Genomic DNA, 17,441 nt, shown 5'->3' on the forward strand with positions numbered 1-17,441 from the left:
GCATTTTTCATGTTTTGTTGCCTCACAATCTGGAATTAACATGGATTGTTTGAGGATTTGCATCATTTAATTTACAGAACATGCCCACAACTTTTTTTTTGCTTTTTTATTGTGAAGCAAACAACAAATAGGACAAAATAACAGAAAAAGTAAATGTGCATAACCATTCACCCCCCTAAAGTCAATACTTTGTAGAGCCAACTTTTGTAGCTATCACAGCTCCAAGTCGCTTTGGATAAGTCTCTATGAGCTTGCCACATCTTACCACTGGGATTTTTGCCCATTCCTGCTTGCAAAACTGCTTCAGCTGCTTCGAGTTTAATGGTTTGCGCTTGCAAACGGCAATCTTTAAGTCTGACCACAGATTTTCTATTGGATTGAGGTCTGGGCTTTGACTAGGCCACTCCAACACATTTCCATGTTTTCCCATCAAGTGTTGCTTTAGCAGTGTGTTTGGGGTCATTGTCCTGCTGAAAGGTGAACTTCCGTCCTAGCCACAAATAACACAAAGAGTGGTACAGGTTTTGCCCAAGAATATCCCTGTATTTAGCACCATCCATCTTTCCCTCAACTCTGACCAGTTTGCCAGTCCCGACTGCTGAAAAACATCCCCACAGTGAAACATGGTGGGGGCAACATCATGCTGTGGGGATGTTTTTCAGCAGTGGTGTTCTTTGGGTGATGTGTAGGGATGAGCCGAATAACCCCCCCCCCCCCAGTTCGGTTTACAGCAGAATATGCAAACAGGCAAAACATTTGTTCGGACACGCGAACACCATTAAAGTCTATGGGACACGAACGTGAAAAATCAAAAGTGCTAATTTGAAGTGTTAATATGCAAGTTATTATCATAAAAAGTGTTTGGGGACCTGGTTCCTGCCCCAGGGGATATGTATCAATGCAAAAAAAGTTTTAAAAATTTACTTTTTTGGGAGCAGTGATTTTAATAATGCTTAAAGTGAAACAATAAAAGTGAAATATTCCTTTAAATTTTGTACCTGGGGGGTGTCTATAGTATGCCTGTAAAGCGGCACATTTTCCCGTGTGTAGAACAGTCCCTGCACAACATTTATAAAGGAAAAAATAATAATTTAAAACTACTAGCGGCTATAATGAATTGTCTATGGGAGAAATCAAGAATACTAATTTTAAAGGCTTATATGTATGGTATGGTCATAAAAAGTGTTTGGGGACCTGAGTCCTGCCCCAGGAGACATGTATCAATGCAAAAAAAAGTTTTAAAAACTGACTTTTTTTTTTTGGGAGCAGTGATTTTAATAATGCATAAAATGAAACAAATTTAGATTTGATGGTGCTCCTAGGGATCATCAAAGATTTGGATATTTTTTTTATAACCTAACCCTGACTTGTACTGCTCAACAACATTGTCCCTTATTTGTTTGGAGAGTTCCTTGGTCTTCATGGCAGCGTTTGGTTAGTCTCTTGCTTAGCTGTTTCAGCCTCTGGGGCCTTTCAAAATGTAATTTCGTAATGACAGATCATGTGACACTTAGATTGCACGCAAGTGGACATCATTTCACTAATTATGTGAATTCTGAAGGTAATTGGTTGCACCAGAGCTTTTTATGGGCTTCATAACAAAGGGGGTGAATACATACGCACATGTCAATTATCAGTTTTTCATTTCCGAAAAATAGTTTTATGTATATCATTTTACAATTTTACTTCCACCAACTTAGACTATTGTGTTCTGATCCATCACATATAATTCAGATTAAAAAAAACATTAAACTACAGGCTGTAATGTAACAAAATAGGTAAAAAGCCAAGGGGGGGGGTGAATGCTTTTATAAGGCACTGTATATGCATATCTCTCTGGTACTTTAACTTAGCACCGCTCTCTAGATTTTTTGACTATTCTATTTCCCCGACCCTGGCTCGGACCTCTCTTCTCTGTTATGTGCTCTTTTTCCATTCTTTATCTTTTTTTCACACTTTTTTTTTTTGAATATATGTTTCCTTACCCAAGAGTTTATAATTGCACCCCACATCTTTAGCACCCTGATTTTGGGGTAATTTCAACTGGGTATGTCCCCCTCAGCTATATGTATGGGGTGGTGAGGTTCTGGCCCTTACTTAGAGAGTTGATACCTTTACTGTTTTTAAATTGATATTGTGGGTTTCAATATCTTATGTATTGTATTTGCTTTCTTTACATGCTCCATTGACGGCAGTTCTTTTGTAGTGTCTATTTGCAAAATTGTCAATAGATATTTTAAAAGTAAAAAATGTCCCCTGTGCTGCATCTTTGATGCTCTTTCATCAAAATCACATTCTATAGAGTTCAAAGCGAAAGCACCTAAAACACATGTAAACGCAACACACCAAAACACATTGCTCAGATGTGAACTGGCCCTAAATCTCAGATTATGCATTCAGCAAATTAAATCAGAATGCATTCAAAGCTCTCGACCTGTATACCTACTCTGTGTCAGTGAACTAAAGGAAACCAGTCGTGAAGTAAAATGTAGGTTGCTATTACTAATCTATTAGTTATGTGGATGTCATGCTTACACTCTTGCTACCATTCTGAATTTCTATCGTACTGTAAGTATGACATGTTTTTTATTTTAAAAAAAAGCAAAAAAAAAAAAAAAAAAGCTTTACAATCGCTTTAAATTACACAAAGATGGACTCTATTTACTAATTAGGTGACTTCGGAAGGCAATTTGTTCAATTCGATTTTAATTAGGGGTATCAGAGTAAAGGGGGCTGAATACAAATGTACGCCACACTTCTCAGATATTTATTTGTAAAAAAATTTGAAAACTATTTACCAATTTCCTTCCACTTCACAATTATATACACTTTGTGTTGGTCTATCACATAAAATCCCAATAAAATACATTTACATTTTTGGTTGTAACATGACAAAATGTGGAGCTGTGTGATGTTGTGATGGAGGAGTGAAAGAGGACTCCAGTGGCAACCTGTGAAGCTCTGGTGAACTCCATGCCCAAGAGGGTTAAGACAGTGCTGGAAAATAATGGTGGCCAAAGAAAATAATGGCCGTGTTGAGTTATTTTGAGGGAACAGCAAATTTACACTGTTATACAAGCTGTACACTCACTACTTTGCATTGTAGCAAAGTGTCATTTCTTCAGTGTTGTCACATGAAAAGATATAATAAAATATTTACAAAAATGTTAGGGGTGTACTCACTTTTGTGAGATACTGTATATTATTTTTTTTATTATCTATTTTTTTCCCATGAAAGTGGAGTTATTCATTAATATTAAAGTCCTTTGGGGCAACAGACTTTACTGTAATGATCATTTTAAATATTGTGCATAATTACCAGTTGCTTGTAATTTTGCTGCATGTCTGCACATTCAGAGAAGAGTCTTCTGTTCAGAATCCTCAACAACATCTCATAGTGTTCCACAGCCTACATAATATGGAGAGAGAGAAATGGAGATTAATACATGTGTATTTTACCATCTTGTGACTATAACCAATTTTAAAGCATATAGAAAAAATTGTGGAATACTTATTAAATATATTTTTAATATCCAGTCTAATCCTGTTTACTATATGGTAAAACAACTGTAAAATCTGTAAACTTAAATATGTTGATTGGTTTGGCATAAAAACACATATGATAATGTTGAAAGATGTGTACTTAGATAAATTAAGGAACACCATACTATTGATACCAGATCTGTTTTTGATAGGAAGTGTGTTTTATTTTCAAAATTGACTTCCTCTTGGAATGAAAAAAATCAGATTACGCAAAGTAATTGTTAAATTTTGCTCAGTTCTGAAAAATATTATTGTAAGAAAAACACTTTCACTTTGTTAATCGAGATCTCAGTGTTGCAAAGCAGGCTACACAATATAGAAATATTTTTACTCTTAAAATGTATGCTTCCATTACTGAGTAATCATTATTAAGTTAAAGACGTAGGCACCTTTTATTTAAATCACTAACTTTTTAGCGGAAAGCTGCATATAGTCGGGGGTCTTGTCACTGCTCAGTACCTAAATACCATAGATGATCATTTATATTACCTTGAACAAGTATGAAAAGCATGTGCAACTCTCAGGGGACTGCTTTGCAAATGTCTCAGTATTCTCGCAAAAGTCACAAATAATACCCATAACGTTTGTAATATGTAAGGAATGTCAGTGTCTATATGTCACCTTTCTCCTTGCAAATATAACATCCTCTGACATCTATTCCTAATAGAAAATAGCCTTAGGAAAATTTGAATAGAAGAGTTAAAGAAAATTTGAGAAAAAGAGAATATAGCCTAATGCTATACACTCAAGAACATTCGATCAGAAGAAGAAATAAGGGACAACAGTGTACAAAGTGTATGGAAATTCCTGTGTGAATGTCTGAATAAATGGGCGTTTGGCCAAGTGGATCTCCAGTTGCAATGGAAAGTAAAATATTTAACAGTAGTATTACCAGTTCTGCTAAATCTCTTGTTCATGGCTCCTGATTGTTATAGAGCCAGCATTCTAAGAACCAGTCACTCATCCCGGCCCAGCACATTTAGTTGGGGATTCACAGCTGGCACGTGAATGTAAAAGGGGTGGAGAGTGTTAAAAAAATGGCATGGTGTCAACCCAAAATTCATACTAGTGTAAGTATGTACTAGTGTACAAAGTGTGAAGCCCCATGCAAAATAAAATTAAAAATGTACCCCTCCACTCCAAATCCCTACTAGACCGTTATGGAGGATGATCCATGTTGAGGAGATCAAGGGCCCCTTCACAACAACCCTTGCCTTGTGGCTGTGGGGGTCTGAAGGCAGGGGGATTTGGAAGCCCCTTTAAAAATAAGGGGCCCCCAGATACTGCCCCATCATGTGAATGAAACAATTGAAACAGTAAGTAAGCACACACAGTTTTTGACAAGTCCTTTAATAAACCAAAAAATGTCTGGAGGTGCAAATTTACCATCAATCACATCCTCGAGCATTGGAGATGAGGCCAAGTACAATGAACAATGCTTGCTGACCAGTGGAAGCAAAAAGCCTACTGACATGTCTGATCACATCACTTCATTCTCCTGCTCCTCACCACTGCAATTTAAAAAATGGTGCGTGGTCTCCAAGGTGAAATAATTAACCATATGTGGACATAATCCCACAACATCACTGACCAAATACTGTCATGTCCGTATTTCATCAATTACATCACCCAGGAGAATCACCCCCTACACTTGTTTACAATATGACAGCAGGGACCAGTAGATGTCATTCAGCAAGAGTGAAGCGACTTGATTGGAAGTGTTTGGGGAGTGGATGTTTTTCCATTGGCAAGTTGGGGGGGGGGGGGGGGGTTCATTCCCATGTGATTGATATGGAACTGTTTTATTAATTAAAGGACTTGTCAAAAACTGTGTGTTTTATTACTATTTGCATTTTTTTTTGTGATTGGGTAGGGGTACTATGTAACCCATAATTATTTACATTTAGGGGGCAGTATATCACCCCCTTTTTTAAAGGGAGGTTCCATATTTTGATTTCCACAGACCTCCACAACCACGAGTCACGGTTGAGGGAAAGAGGCCCTTATTTTCGGTAAACTTACCAAGAAATGGCCGTCCACCTAAACTGACAGGCCGGGCAAGGAGAGTATTAAGCAGCCAAGAGGCCCATGGTAACTCTGGATGAGCTGCAGAGATCCAAAGCTCAGGTGGGATAATCTGTCCACAGGACAACTATTCGTTGTGTACTCCACAAATCTAGCTTTTATGAAACAGTGGCAAGAAGAAAGCCAGTGTTGAAAGAATGCCAAAAGAAGTCCTGTTTGCAGTTTGAGAGAAGCCATGTGGGGGACACAGCAAACATGTGGAAGAAGGTGCTCTGGTCAGATTGAAATTGAACGTTTTGGCCTAAAAGCAAAACGCGATGTGTGACGGAAAACTAACTGCATATCATCCTGAATACGCCATCCCCACTCTGAAACATGGTGGTGACAGCATCATGTTGTGGGGATGCTCTTCTTCAGGTCAGAGCTGATGGGAAGATGGATGGAGCCAAATACAGGGCAATCGTAAAACAAAACCTGTTAGAGTCTGCAAAATATTTGGGACTGGGGCAGAAGTTCACCTTCCAGCAGGACAACGACCCTAAACATGCAGCCAGAACTACAATGGAATGGTTTAGATCAAAGCATATGCATGTGTTAAAATGGCCCAGTCAAAGCACAGACCTAAATCCAATTGAGAATCTGTGGCAAGACTTAAAAATAGCTGTTCACAGGTGCTCTCCATTCAATCTGACAGAGCTTGAGCTATTTTGCAAAGAAGAATGGGCAAAAATGTCATGTGCAAAGCTGGTAGATACATACCCAAAAAGACTTGCAGCTGTAATTACAGTGAAAAGGTGGTTCTACAACATAATGACTCGGGGGGCTGAATAGAAATACACGCCACACTTTTCACATACTTATTTGTAAGAAAATTTGAAAACCATTTATCATTTTCTTTCCACATCACAATTATGTGCCACTTTGTGTTGGCAAATCATATAAAATCCCAATAAAATACATTTAAGTTTCTGGTTGTAACATGACAAAATGTGGAAAATTTCAAGGGTTGTGAATACTTTTTCAAGGCACTGTACATAGATCACCCAGAGGGGAATTTTTTTCTCAACAAAAGTGGGGTTACTCTTTAAATTTAGATGTTGCCTGGGGTATTATTATTATTATTATACAGGATGTATATAGCGCCAACAGTTTATGCAGCACTTTACAACTTGAGGGTAGACTGTACAAATACAATACACTTTAATACAGTAGGAATCAGAGGGCCCTGATCGTTAAAACTTACAATCTAAGAGGAAGCGTCAAGCTGATGGAGAAAATAAATGTACAGTTGTTAGATGGGGGCCAGATGGGCTTCTCTGAAGATATGAGTTTTTAGGGATGGTCTGAAGTAGAAGAAAATCTATGTTAAGTGTAATATGTTGGCTACCACTGATAACCTTCCTTTGGCATTGCTAGTTTCCTTTTTGTCATAATTCATTGTCTTCACTTTCATAACCTGTCATGAGATACAGAGGCTGCAACTGCATAGGGACAAGGTGCTTTGCCAGGAAAGGTACCAACCCCATGTTGAGAGAATGTGGCCTGGTATGGTTCAGGAAGGGGGGAAATGATGACACACACACACACACACACTTTCCTGGTCAGCCAGGCTGCAAGCTTAGATAAGGGTCTAGTATGAATTTTTGCTTTTTTATTTATTTCTTTCATGGGCTTCCTTTTAACCACTTCCTGACCGCCTCACGCAGATATACTGCGGCAGAAGGGCACGTACAGGCAGATTAACGTACCTGTACGTTGCTCTTTAAGAGGCAGCTTGCAGTCACGCGTGTGACGGGAACTTCTGTGACCATGATCGTGGGTCCCACAGACCTGATGTCTACGGGGATACCCTCGATCGTGAGGAAGAAAGGGGAGATGCTAATTAATGTAAACAAACATCTCCCCGTTCTGCCTAGTGACTATGTTACTGATCAGCTCTCCCTGTAATCAGGAGCGCTAATCAGTGACGTGTCACACACAGCCCATCCCCTCCCACAGTTAGAATCACTCCCTAGGACACACTTAACCCCTACAGCGCCACCTAGTGGTTAACCCCTTCACTGGCTGTGACATTTTTATAGTAATCAATGCAATTTTTTAGCATTGATTGCTGTATTAATGCTAATGGTCTCAAAAATGTGTCAAAATTGTCCATAGACAAACACAGCACTGGTAAGCCACGACCCTGGTCCCTCCTAACAGGAGTTTGAATGACAGCAGCAGGAGCCTATGGCTCAGTGTTTCCTGTGAGATCGGAAAGTGAGATGAGCAGTGCTTCAGTCAGAACAGCACCATAGACAAACACAGCACTGGTAAGCCACAACCCTGGTCCCTCCTAACAGGAGTTTGAATGACAGCAGCAGGAGCCTATGGCTCAGTGTTTCCTGTGAGATCGGAAAGTGAGATGAGCAGTGCTTCAGTCAGAACAGCACCATAGACAAACACAGCACTGGTAAGCCACAACCCTGGTCCCTCCTAACAGGAGTTTGAATGACAGCAGAAGGAGCCTATGGCTCAGTTTTTCCTGTGAGATCGGGAAGTGAGAGGAGCGGTGCTTCAGTCAGAACAGCACTGGAGCGGTGACGGGAGACAGGTAAGTGTTTAGCAATGCAAAAGATAGTAGGGAGTTTTTTTTACCTTAATTCAGAAAATCCAAACAGTTGTATGGATCAATACCAGTTGAGGAGGGTCATCCCTCGGCTATTGTTGATCTTGAACTTTGTTTTGGGCTCCACCTAATGGTCAATATGGACTCATCACACATTGTTAATATGTATCTCACGTTAGTGCCTAAATCAGTTTTGAAACTACTGTGCCTCTGTGTCATGATTTCTTACTCAGAGGAAGAAAAAGCATGTGGAGGAAACCAGTTACCATCTTGGACACGTGTTAAGCCTGGAGGAACATCCATTTCCATAGAGGCAGCCCCGCTGGTAAGGACTGGACTGACTTGTACCCAGCATCTGCCATACATTTTAGTAGTAGAAGACATTGTTTTAGTGTTGAATGTATGTGTTTTTAGTGTATAGTATGTATCTTTGTATCTTTTTATTTTGTTATAAGTTTCACCCCATCTTGTTCTTTTCAATAAATCTAAAGATCTGTACATAAGATCTGACTTATTGAAGGATATGAACTGCATGCCAAGCTGCACACAAGCCATGGGGTAAGATATAGCAGAGACAGAATATTATCCAAAACTAGAAAACAAATTAGCATGACATACACTTTACCAGGCTGCATGATTCTTCTTACCAGCTCAGGTAATGAAGTCAGGATGAGAGTCACCTATGAGGCCAACTATATTTGCACTTTGCAGAGCAGACTAGGGACTGGCCAGAGAAGAATTACTTTGTCACCACTGGCAAGCTTAAGGGCTAAGTTCATCTTTTTTGTTTTCTAAATTCCAGCTCCCCTATGTGCCAATAAAGCATTAATGTACTTCTTTTGCAAAAATTAAACAGCTTTCCATTAATTCTACACAGGCTTACCTCACTCTCTTCATAGCTGTTTAAATACACTGTTCGATTACTTCTGCCTTACTTCATGGTCAGACTTCATGACAGGAAGGAGTTGACCAGCTGAGGGTAGATGATGCAGGGTGTGTGCTAATGAGTTCAACTGGTCAACTCCTTCCTGTTGTCATAAATCACCAGTAATACCTTCATGCCCTGTCTGTCTGCTTACCTCTGGTCTGTGTATCAGCCTTGGGCCTGCACTCTCACACCTGCATGGTTAAGTAATCTTCCCTCAGCAGCAGTGGTCATCAACCTCGTCCTCAGGGCCCACTAACAGGTCAGATTTTATGTATTACTTTGGGGAGATGTAGACTAGAATACTGCAATCACTGCAACCACTGAGCAACAAATGATATCACCTGTGATGTATTTCAGTTATCTTGCAAACCTGGCCTGTTAGCGGGCCCTGAGGACAGGGTTGATGACCACTGCTCTACAGGATACACTATTTAACAAGCCTGCCTTGCCCAAGCAATATTGCATATTTGGTTTCCTGCTTGCTGCGTGTTCTACATCCATTTCTGTTACCGATCTTGGCTTGTTCTTTGACTATCCCTGCCTGCTTGTTACCCTGACCTTTGGCGTGTTCTCTGTCTATCCTTGTCTGCTAGTTGCCTCGACCTTTGGCTTATCTCCTGACTATTCTTTGTTGTCCTGAGCTGCTGCTTCCTCTCTATCCTCCTGTAGCCTGCTGTGAGTATGAGCTGGGAGACCCTGGGAGCCGCATCCTGGAGCCAATTGCAGCACAGTCCATCCTCACTAGGGATGAGCTTCGAGTTCGAGTTGAACTCATGTTCGACTCGAACATTGCCTGTTCGCCCGTTCTCCGAACAGCGAACAATTTGGGGTGTTCGTGGCAAATTCGAAAAGCCGTGTAACACCCTGTAAAAGTCTATGGGAGAAATCTAAAGTGCTAATTTTAAAGGCTTATATGTAGGTTATTGTCATCAAAAGTGTTTGGGGACCTGGGTCCTGCCCCAGGGGACAAGTATCAATGCAAAAAAAAGTTTTAAAAACTGGCGTTTTTTCGGGAGCAGTGATTTTAATAATGCTTAAAGTGAAACAATAAAAGTGTAATATTCCTTTAAATTTCGGACCTGGGGGGTGTGTGTAGTATGCCTGTAAAGGGGCACATGTTTCCCATGCTTAGAACTGTCCCTGCACAAAGTGTCATTTCTGCAGGAAAAAAAGTAATTTAAAATCACTTGCGGCTATAATGAATTGTCGGCTCCCGTAATACAGAGAACAGTCATTGAAAGTCATTGATTAAAAAAAAAAAAGAAAAGGGGGTTCCCCCAAATTCAATTACCAGGCCCTTCAGGTCTGGTATGGATATTAAGGGGAACACCGCTTCAAATGAAAAAAAAAATGACTTCAGGTCTGGTATGGATTTTAAGGGGAACTCCACACCAAATTTTTTAAAAAAAATGGCGTGGAGTTCCCCCCAAAAATCCATACCAGACCCTTTATCCGAGCACACAATCTGTCAGGCCGCAGGAAAAGAGGGGGGACGAGAGAGCGCCCCCCCCCTGAACCGTACCAGGCCACATGCCCTCAACATTGGGAGGATGCTTTGGGGGTCTGTGATCCCTCAAAGCACCATGTCCCCATATTGATGGGGACAAGGGCCTCATCCCCACAACCCTGGCCGGTGGTTGTGGGGGTCTGCGGGCGGGGGCTTATCAGAATCTGGAAGCCCCTTTAACAAGGGGACCCCCAGATCCCGGCCCCCCCTGCTTGAAATGGTTAGGGTACATTGTACCCCTACCATTTCCCAAAGAAAATGTAAAAAATTGTTAAAAAAGACACAGACACTGTTGGGATAAGTCCTTTATTAAAAATAAAAAAAGATTCCAGCGGTGGTAATCCACTCTTGGTATCCAGTGATGGGTGATTTATTCTCCAGGGGTCCAGCGATGGATGATCTCTCCCGATGACATCCAGCGCAGCGCATCCTGTCTCCACTGGAGACACCGCGGGAATCCCGGCAGCCTGACAGGTCTTAGCTGAGGAGGACAGGGCCACCCATCACCTGACCCCGCCCGGGCTTCCCCAGTGATGTGCGGGTGACCCCACTCCCCTCTGATGTAACGCAGGTTTCTCCTTGCATCAGGGGGGGTAGGGTCACCCGCACGTCACTGGGGAAGCCCGGGTTTTCCCTTGCGTCAGAGGGGGGCGGGGTCAGGTGACGGGTGGCCCCCGTCCTCCTCAGCTAAGAACTCTCAGGCTGCCGGGATTCCCGCAGTGTCTCCAGTGGAGACAGGATGTGCCCACTGGACATCATTGGGAGAGATCACCCATCGCTGGACCCCAGAGAAGAGATCACCCATCGCTGGACCCCGGAGAGATGATCAGCCATTGCAGGATACCAAGAGTGGATTACCACCCCTGGAATCTTTTTTTTACTTTTTTATTTTTAATAAAGGACTTATCACAATGGTGTCTGTGTCTTTTTAACAATGTTTTACACTTTCTTTGTCAAATGATAGGGGTACAATATACCCGTTACCATTTCAAATGGGGGGCCGGGATCTGGGGGTCCCCTTGTTAAAGGAGGAGTCCAGATTCTGATAAGTCCCCCGCCCACAGACCCCCACAACCACCGGCCAGGGTTGTGGGGATGAGGCTCTTGTCCCCATCAACATGTGGACATGGTGCTTTGAGGGGTCACAGACCCCCAAAGCATCCTCCCAATGTTGAGGGCATGTGGCCTGGTATGGTTCAGGAGGGGGGGGGCGCTCTCTCGTCCCCCCTCTTTTCCTGTGGCCTGCCAGGTTGCCTGCTCGGATAAAGGGTCTGGTATGGATTTTTGGGGGGAACTCTACGCCATTTTTTTTAAATTTGGCGTGGAGTTCCCCTTAAAATTCCTACCAGGTCTGAAGGGTCTGGTATAGATATTTGGGGGGACCCCCACGTCATTTTTAAAAAAATTTGATGTGGGGTTCCCCTTAATATCCATACCAGACCTCAAGGGCCTGGTAATTGAATTTGGGGGGAACCCCACGCATTTTTTTTTCTTTTATCAATGACTTTCAATGACTGTTCTCTGTATTACGGGGAGCCGACAATTCATTATAGCCGTGAGTGCTTTTAAATGACTTTTTTCCTGCAGAAATTACACTTTGTGCAGGGGCAGTTCTAAGCACGGGAAACATGCGCCCCTTTACAGGCATACTATACACACCCAACAGATACGAAATTTAAAGGAATATTACATTTTTATTGTTTCATTTTAAGCATTATTAAAATCACTGCTCCTGAAAAACCGCCGTTTTTAAAAGTTTTTTTTGCATTGATACATGTCCCCTGGGGCAGGAGCCGGGTCCCCAAACCCTTTTCAGGACAATAACTTGCATATTAACCTTTGAAATTAGCACTTTTGATTTCGTACATTTGAGTCCCATAGACTTTAATAGGGTTCTAAAGTTCACACAAATTTTAGGTCTGTTTGCAGGTTCTGGTGCGATCCGAACCAGGGGGTGTTCGGCTCATCCCTAATCCTCACCACTAGAGGTTCTGGTGAACACCTGCTGGCTCTAAGGCCGCGTACACACGGGCGGACTGTTCGCCCAACCTTGTTCGGCAAACAGTTTCATCAAACAGTCCGCTCAAAATTTGCATGAGCGGACTTGCCCACACACGAGCGGACTGTTTGACGAACAAGGTTGGGCAAACAGTTCGCTCAACTTTTGAAATGAACGGACTCGCCCACGTAAGGCGGAGGCAAATCCGCCCATTTCGAGCGCGTGTACAGGTAGGCGGGGCCCGCGAAGGAGACGTCGCGGGCTCCGCCGCCTGGAATGGGCTTAAAGGGGAACCCCAACGCCGAAAAAAATCGGCGTGGGGGTTCCCCCCAAGTCCACACCAGCCCCTTGTCCGAGCACGCTACCCGGCCGGCCAGGAAAGGGGGGCGAGCGAGCGCGCCCCCCCTCCTGAGCCGTACCAGGCCGCGTGCCCTCAACATGGGGGGTGCCTTGGGGAAGGGGGGGCCGCGCGGCCCCCCCACCCCAAAGCACCTTGTCCCCATGTTGATGAGGACAAGGGCCTCTTTCCGACAACCCTGGCCGTTGGTTGTCGGGGTCTGCGGGCGGGGGGCTTATCGGAATCCGGGAGCCCCCTTTAAGAAGGGGGCCCCCGGATACCGGCCCCCCACCCTATGTGAATGAGTATGGGGTACAATGTACCCCTACCCATTCACCTGTGAAATAAAGTACAATAAAAAACACAACACAGAGAAAAAATATTTTATTGCACAGCTCCAGGGGTCTTCTCGCCGGACTCCTCCGCTATGTGTGTGTAGCTCTTTTGCTAGCGGAGGAGTCCGGCTTTCTTCCTCCCCGCCGCCGGCCTCTTCTCCCGACTTCGGGGGTCCTGTCCCCCTCTTCGGTTCTTCTGCCGGGCCACCGCGCCTGGTCCGGTGGCCCGGTCTTCTGTCGCCGTCTTCCGTTCTTCTGTCGCCGCCTTCGGTTCTTCTGCCGGGCCACCGCGCCTTCTTGTAGCTCTTTTACAGGCGGTGGCCCGGTCTTCTGTCGCCGCTGTCGTCGTCGCCGCCGCCGCCTTCCGTTCTTGTTCTTCTTCTTGTTCTTCTTCTTCTTCTCCTGGAGATGTTGACTCGACGATCTCTCCGGCCGGAATGCCAGGGACACGCTCCGCTGCCACTTATATAGTGACAATGGGGCGGTGTCACATGGTATATGTCACATGGGTTGGTCACATGGGTTGATGTCACATGGGGACTATGACATCGTAAGGGGGCGGGGTCACCATGTGACCAACCCATGTGACATATACCATGTGACACCGCCCCATTGTCACTATATAAGTGACCGCACAGCGCGGCTCTGGCATTCCGGCCGGAGAGCTCGTCGAGTCAACATCTCCAGGAGAAGAAGAAGAAGAACAAGAAGAAGAACAAGAACGGAAGGCGGCGGCGGCGGCGACGACAGCGGCGACAGAAGACCGGGCCACCGCCTGTAAAAGAGCTACAAGAAGGCGCGGTGGCCCGGCAGAAGAACCGAAGGCGGCGACAGAAGAACGGAAGACGGCGACAGAAGACCGGGCCACCGGACCAGGCGCAGTGGCCCGGCAGAAGAACCGAAGAGGGGGACAAGACCCCCGAAGTCGGGAGAAGAGGCCGGCGGCGGGGAGGAAGAAAGCCGGACTCCTCCGCTAGCAAAAGAGCTACACACACATAGCGGAGGAGTCCGGCGAGAAGACCCCCGGAGCTGTGCAATAAAATATTTTTTCCCTGTGTTGTGTTTTTTATTGTACTTTAGTTCACAGGTGAATGGGTAGGGGTACATTGTACCCCATACTCATTCACATAGGGTGGGGGGCCGGTATCCGGGGGCCCCCTTCTTAAAGGGGGCTCCCGGATTCCGATAAGCCCCCCGCCCGCAGACCCTGACAACCAACGGCCAGGGTTGTCGGGAAGAGGCCCTTGTCCTCATCAACATGGGGACAAGGTGCTTTGGGGTGGGGGGGCCGCGCGGCCCCCCCTTCCCCAAGGCACCCCCCATGTTGAGGGCACGCGGCCTGGTACGGCTCAGGAGGGGGGGGCGCGCTCGCTCGCCCCCCTTTCCTGGCCGGCCGGGTAGCGTGCTCGGACAAGGGTCTGGTGTGGACTTGGGGGGAACCCCCACGCCGATTTTTTTCGGCGTTGGGGTTCCCCTTTAAGCCCATTCCAGGCGGCGGAGCCCGCGACGTGTCCTTCGCGGGCCCCGCCTACCTGTACACGCGCTCGAAATGGGCGGACTTTCCGAGCGGGAACAGTCCGCTCATTTCGAAAGTACAGCGGACAGGCCCACACACGGGCGGACTGTTCGCTCAAACACAGTTTCAGCGGACAGTTTTTCGGAATTTCCGAAAGACTTTGTCCGTCCAACTGTCCGCTGAAACTGTCCGCTGAAAGCCCACACACGAGCGGACTGTCCGCCCAAACACTGTTCAGCGGACAAGGTTGGGCGAACAGTCCGCCCGTGTGTACGCGGCCTTAGACTCCGCACCCTGGGGAATCGAATGCTTTAGCTCCCCGTGGGATCCGTGTTGGTGCTCCAGTGGACCTGCTTTCCTGAACAACCCATTTTTGTTCCATCCGCAACAGTCAGCCATAGGGTCCACTACCTTAGCAGTGCACTCCTGTCATCTTGCCTCAGGTGACCTGACGCCTGTGTCATGACCTAAAGTCTGACCAGGAAGTAAGACAGAAGTAATCAAGCAGTGTGTTTAAACCGTTATCAAGAGAGTGAGGTAAGCCTGTGTAGAATTAATGGAAAGCTGTTTTATTTTTGAAAAATAAGTACATTAATGCTATATTGATACATAGGGGAGCTAGAATTAAAAAAAAAAAAATATATAAAAAATAAAAAAGGTGAACAAACATGTATTGCAGTGTATGTGAACTAAAATCCCCTTTTCTTGTGCAAAGTTTGCTACAAAGGGTGTATAGCATTTTTCAGAGGGTTTCCAGAATTTTAAGTATTATCATGCGGTCACATCCCTTTAGAACCTGATGTGTTTTATTTATGTATAAACTATTGAGATTTGAGATGAGCACAGCAATATCTTATTCAATATATGTTCAGTTTGCAATGTAAATGAAAGCAAATAAGCTGAACCTGTGTTCACTTTGAATATCCAGTTTTGGCGAAGGAAGTAAAGAAAACAACATTTTTGCTAGCACATGATTGGTGTGAACACAGCTTCATCTTATTTACTAAGCTGAATGAACATTCACTTTTCCATTTGAACATTCTCGATTGCTTAAGTTAATTAAACTCTGTGGGAATATCTTCAGGTGCACAGTAAATTTCTCTGCCATGGGTATCCGTGGTTAATGGTCTCATTGTGCTACAGTGAGATCTGCAAGCCATTGCTCTGAAATTACGGTAACTGCATCTTTTAGACTATAATTTGGTTTGTGAGTCTCCACTGAATCTGAGTATATGTATTTTTTGCAAAACAAAAAGGGTTGCAGCTGGCAATTTGCTTTAAAAAAAAAGGGAAATACATCTTATGTTTATCTCCTATATTCTCATCTAGCAAAGCAAGAAAACACTTATGCATTCTAGTCTTTTATAGACAATGAAAAATATTTTCCTGGGTACTTATAGGGTACATATAGTAACGTCTCTATTTAAAACATTACATTTCTGTAGAATAAAATGCACCTGCAGTTTTTATACTAAAAGATAATCAATATACCTTCTCCCATTGCTTGGACCGCTCATTAAATATTGCAGAACACAAGTGGGTCTGGGCCTTCTGCTCCAGAATTAAGGCTTGTCTTGAGGAGGACATCTGCAAGTGAAGATAACACATAAGACATGATCAGAAAGTAAAATGTAATTCATTTATGAGAATAGTTATTGCAAGTATGATGTATACCCTTTTCCTTTAGTCTCGTCAGTCTCCCCAAGAGAAAACACCCTTCCAGAGAATAAGTGAGGAATCAGAACATTGGACTCCAAGACACTGCTGTAAACAGGAGAAGCAAATAGAAATACCACAGTCTCCATGGTAAAACCTGCCGTCTCACAGCTTATACTCAGCTTATACAAGTTTACCATGCACACTCCAATGAACTATGGGAACAAAAAGCAAATAGACACACTGTTTGATCTCTGGAGTCAAGCATGACCAGACAAGCAAATCATTCCCTTTTGAAACTAATCATGAGATATCGCCACTGGTCACCCTATCCATTTGTTAATACCAAAGCTGCAGTAAAATATTAGCAAGGATAAAGTCAAGTGTGTGTAAGAGCAATTAAAATAGGAGGCTTCCAGACAAGCAAATCATTCCCTTTTGAAACTAATCATGAGATATCGCCACTGGTCACCCTATCCATTTGTTAATACCAAAGCTGCAGTAAAATATTAGCAAGGATAAAGTCAAGTGTGTGTGTAAGAGCAATTAAAATAGGAGGCTTCCAGACAAGTAAATCACTGCACTAGAATTGGTCCTCCTGTGTCTATTCTAAGGACTGGAGAGAATCTAGACAATTACAACACAAACCGTAGTAGCATATGGAATGTTTTTCACTAACAGATCACTAGAAGTTCATGGTGAAATGCTCTTTTATCTTAAGTATATATACACTATCTTTTGCAAAAGTGAGTACACCCCTCACATTTTTGTAGATATTTTATTATATATACAACACTGAAGAAATTACACTCTGCTACAATGTAAAGTAGTGAATGTACAGCTTGTATAACAGTGTAAATTTGCTTTCCCCTCAAAATAACTCAACACACAGCCATTAATGTCTAAATTGCTGGCAACAAAAGTGAGTACACTTCTGAGTGAAAATGTCCAAATTGGGCCCAAAGTTTCAATATTTTGTGTGGCCAC

The 17,441-nt window shown here is 43.7% G+C and overlaps 1 protein-coding gene across 1 annotated transcript in view; it reads right to left on the reverse strand.

The window, feature by feature from the left end:
- Positions 1 to 16,650, reverse strand: part of LOC143960154 (uncharacterized) — a 226,091-nt gene extending 209,441 nt beyond the window's left edge. Inside the window, exons 1-3 of the mRNA XM_077468464.1 lie at positions 16,473 to 16,650; positions 16,290 to 16,385; positions 3,320 to 3,409 (exon numbers count right to left, since the gene is read on the reverse strand). Of these exons, the coding sequence (XP_077324590.1) occupies positions 3,320 to 3,409; positions 16,290 to 16,385 (186 nt within the window). The 5' untranslated portion in view covers positions 16,473 to 16,650. The remainder of the gene's footprint in view (positions 1 to 3,319; positions 3,410 to 16,289; positions 16,386 to 16,472) is intronic.
- Between the last annotated feature and the right edge of the window lie 791 nt (positions 16,651 to 17,441).

This window comes from Lithobates pipiens, unplaced genomic scaffold (assembly GCF_037356315.1).
Source record: "Lithobates pipiens isolate NorthernLeopardFrog02 unplaced genomic scaffold, aLitPip1_a1.2 Scaffold_8, whole genome shotgun sequence".
NCBI classification, from domain to species: Eukaryota; Metazoa; Chordata; class Amphibia; order Anura; family Ranidae; genus Lithobates; species Lithobates pipiens.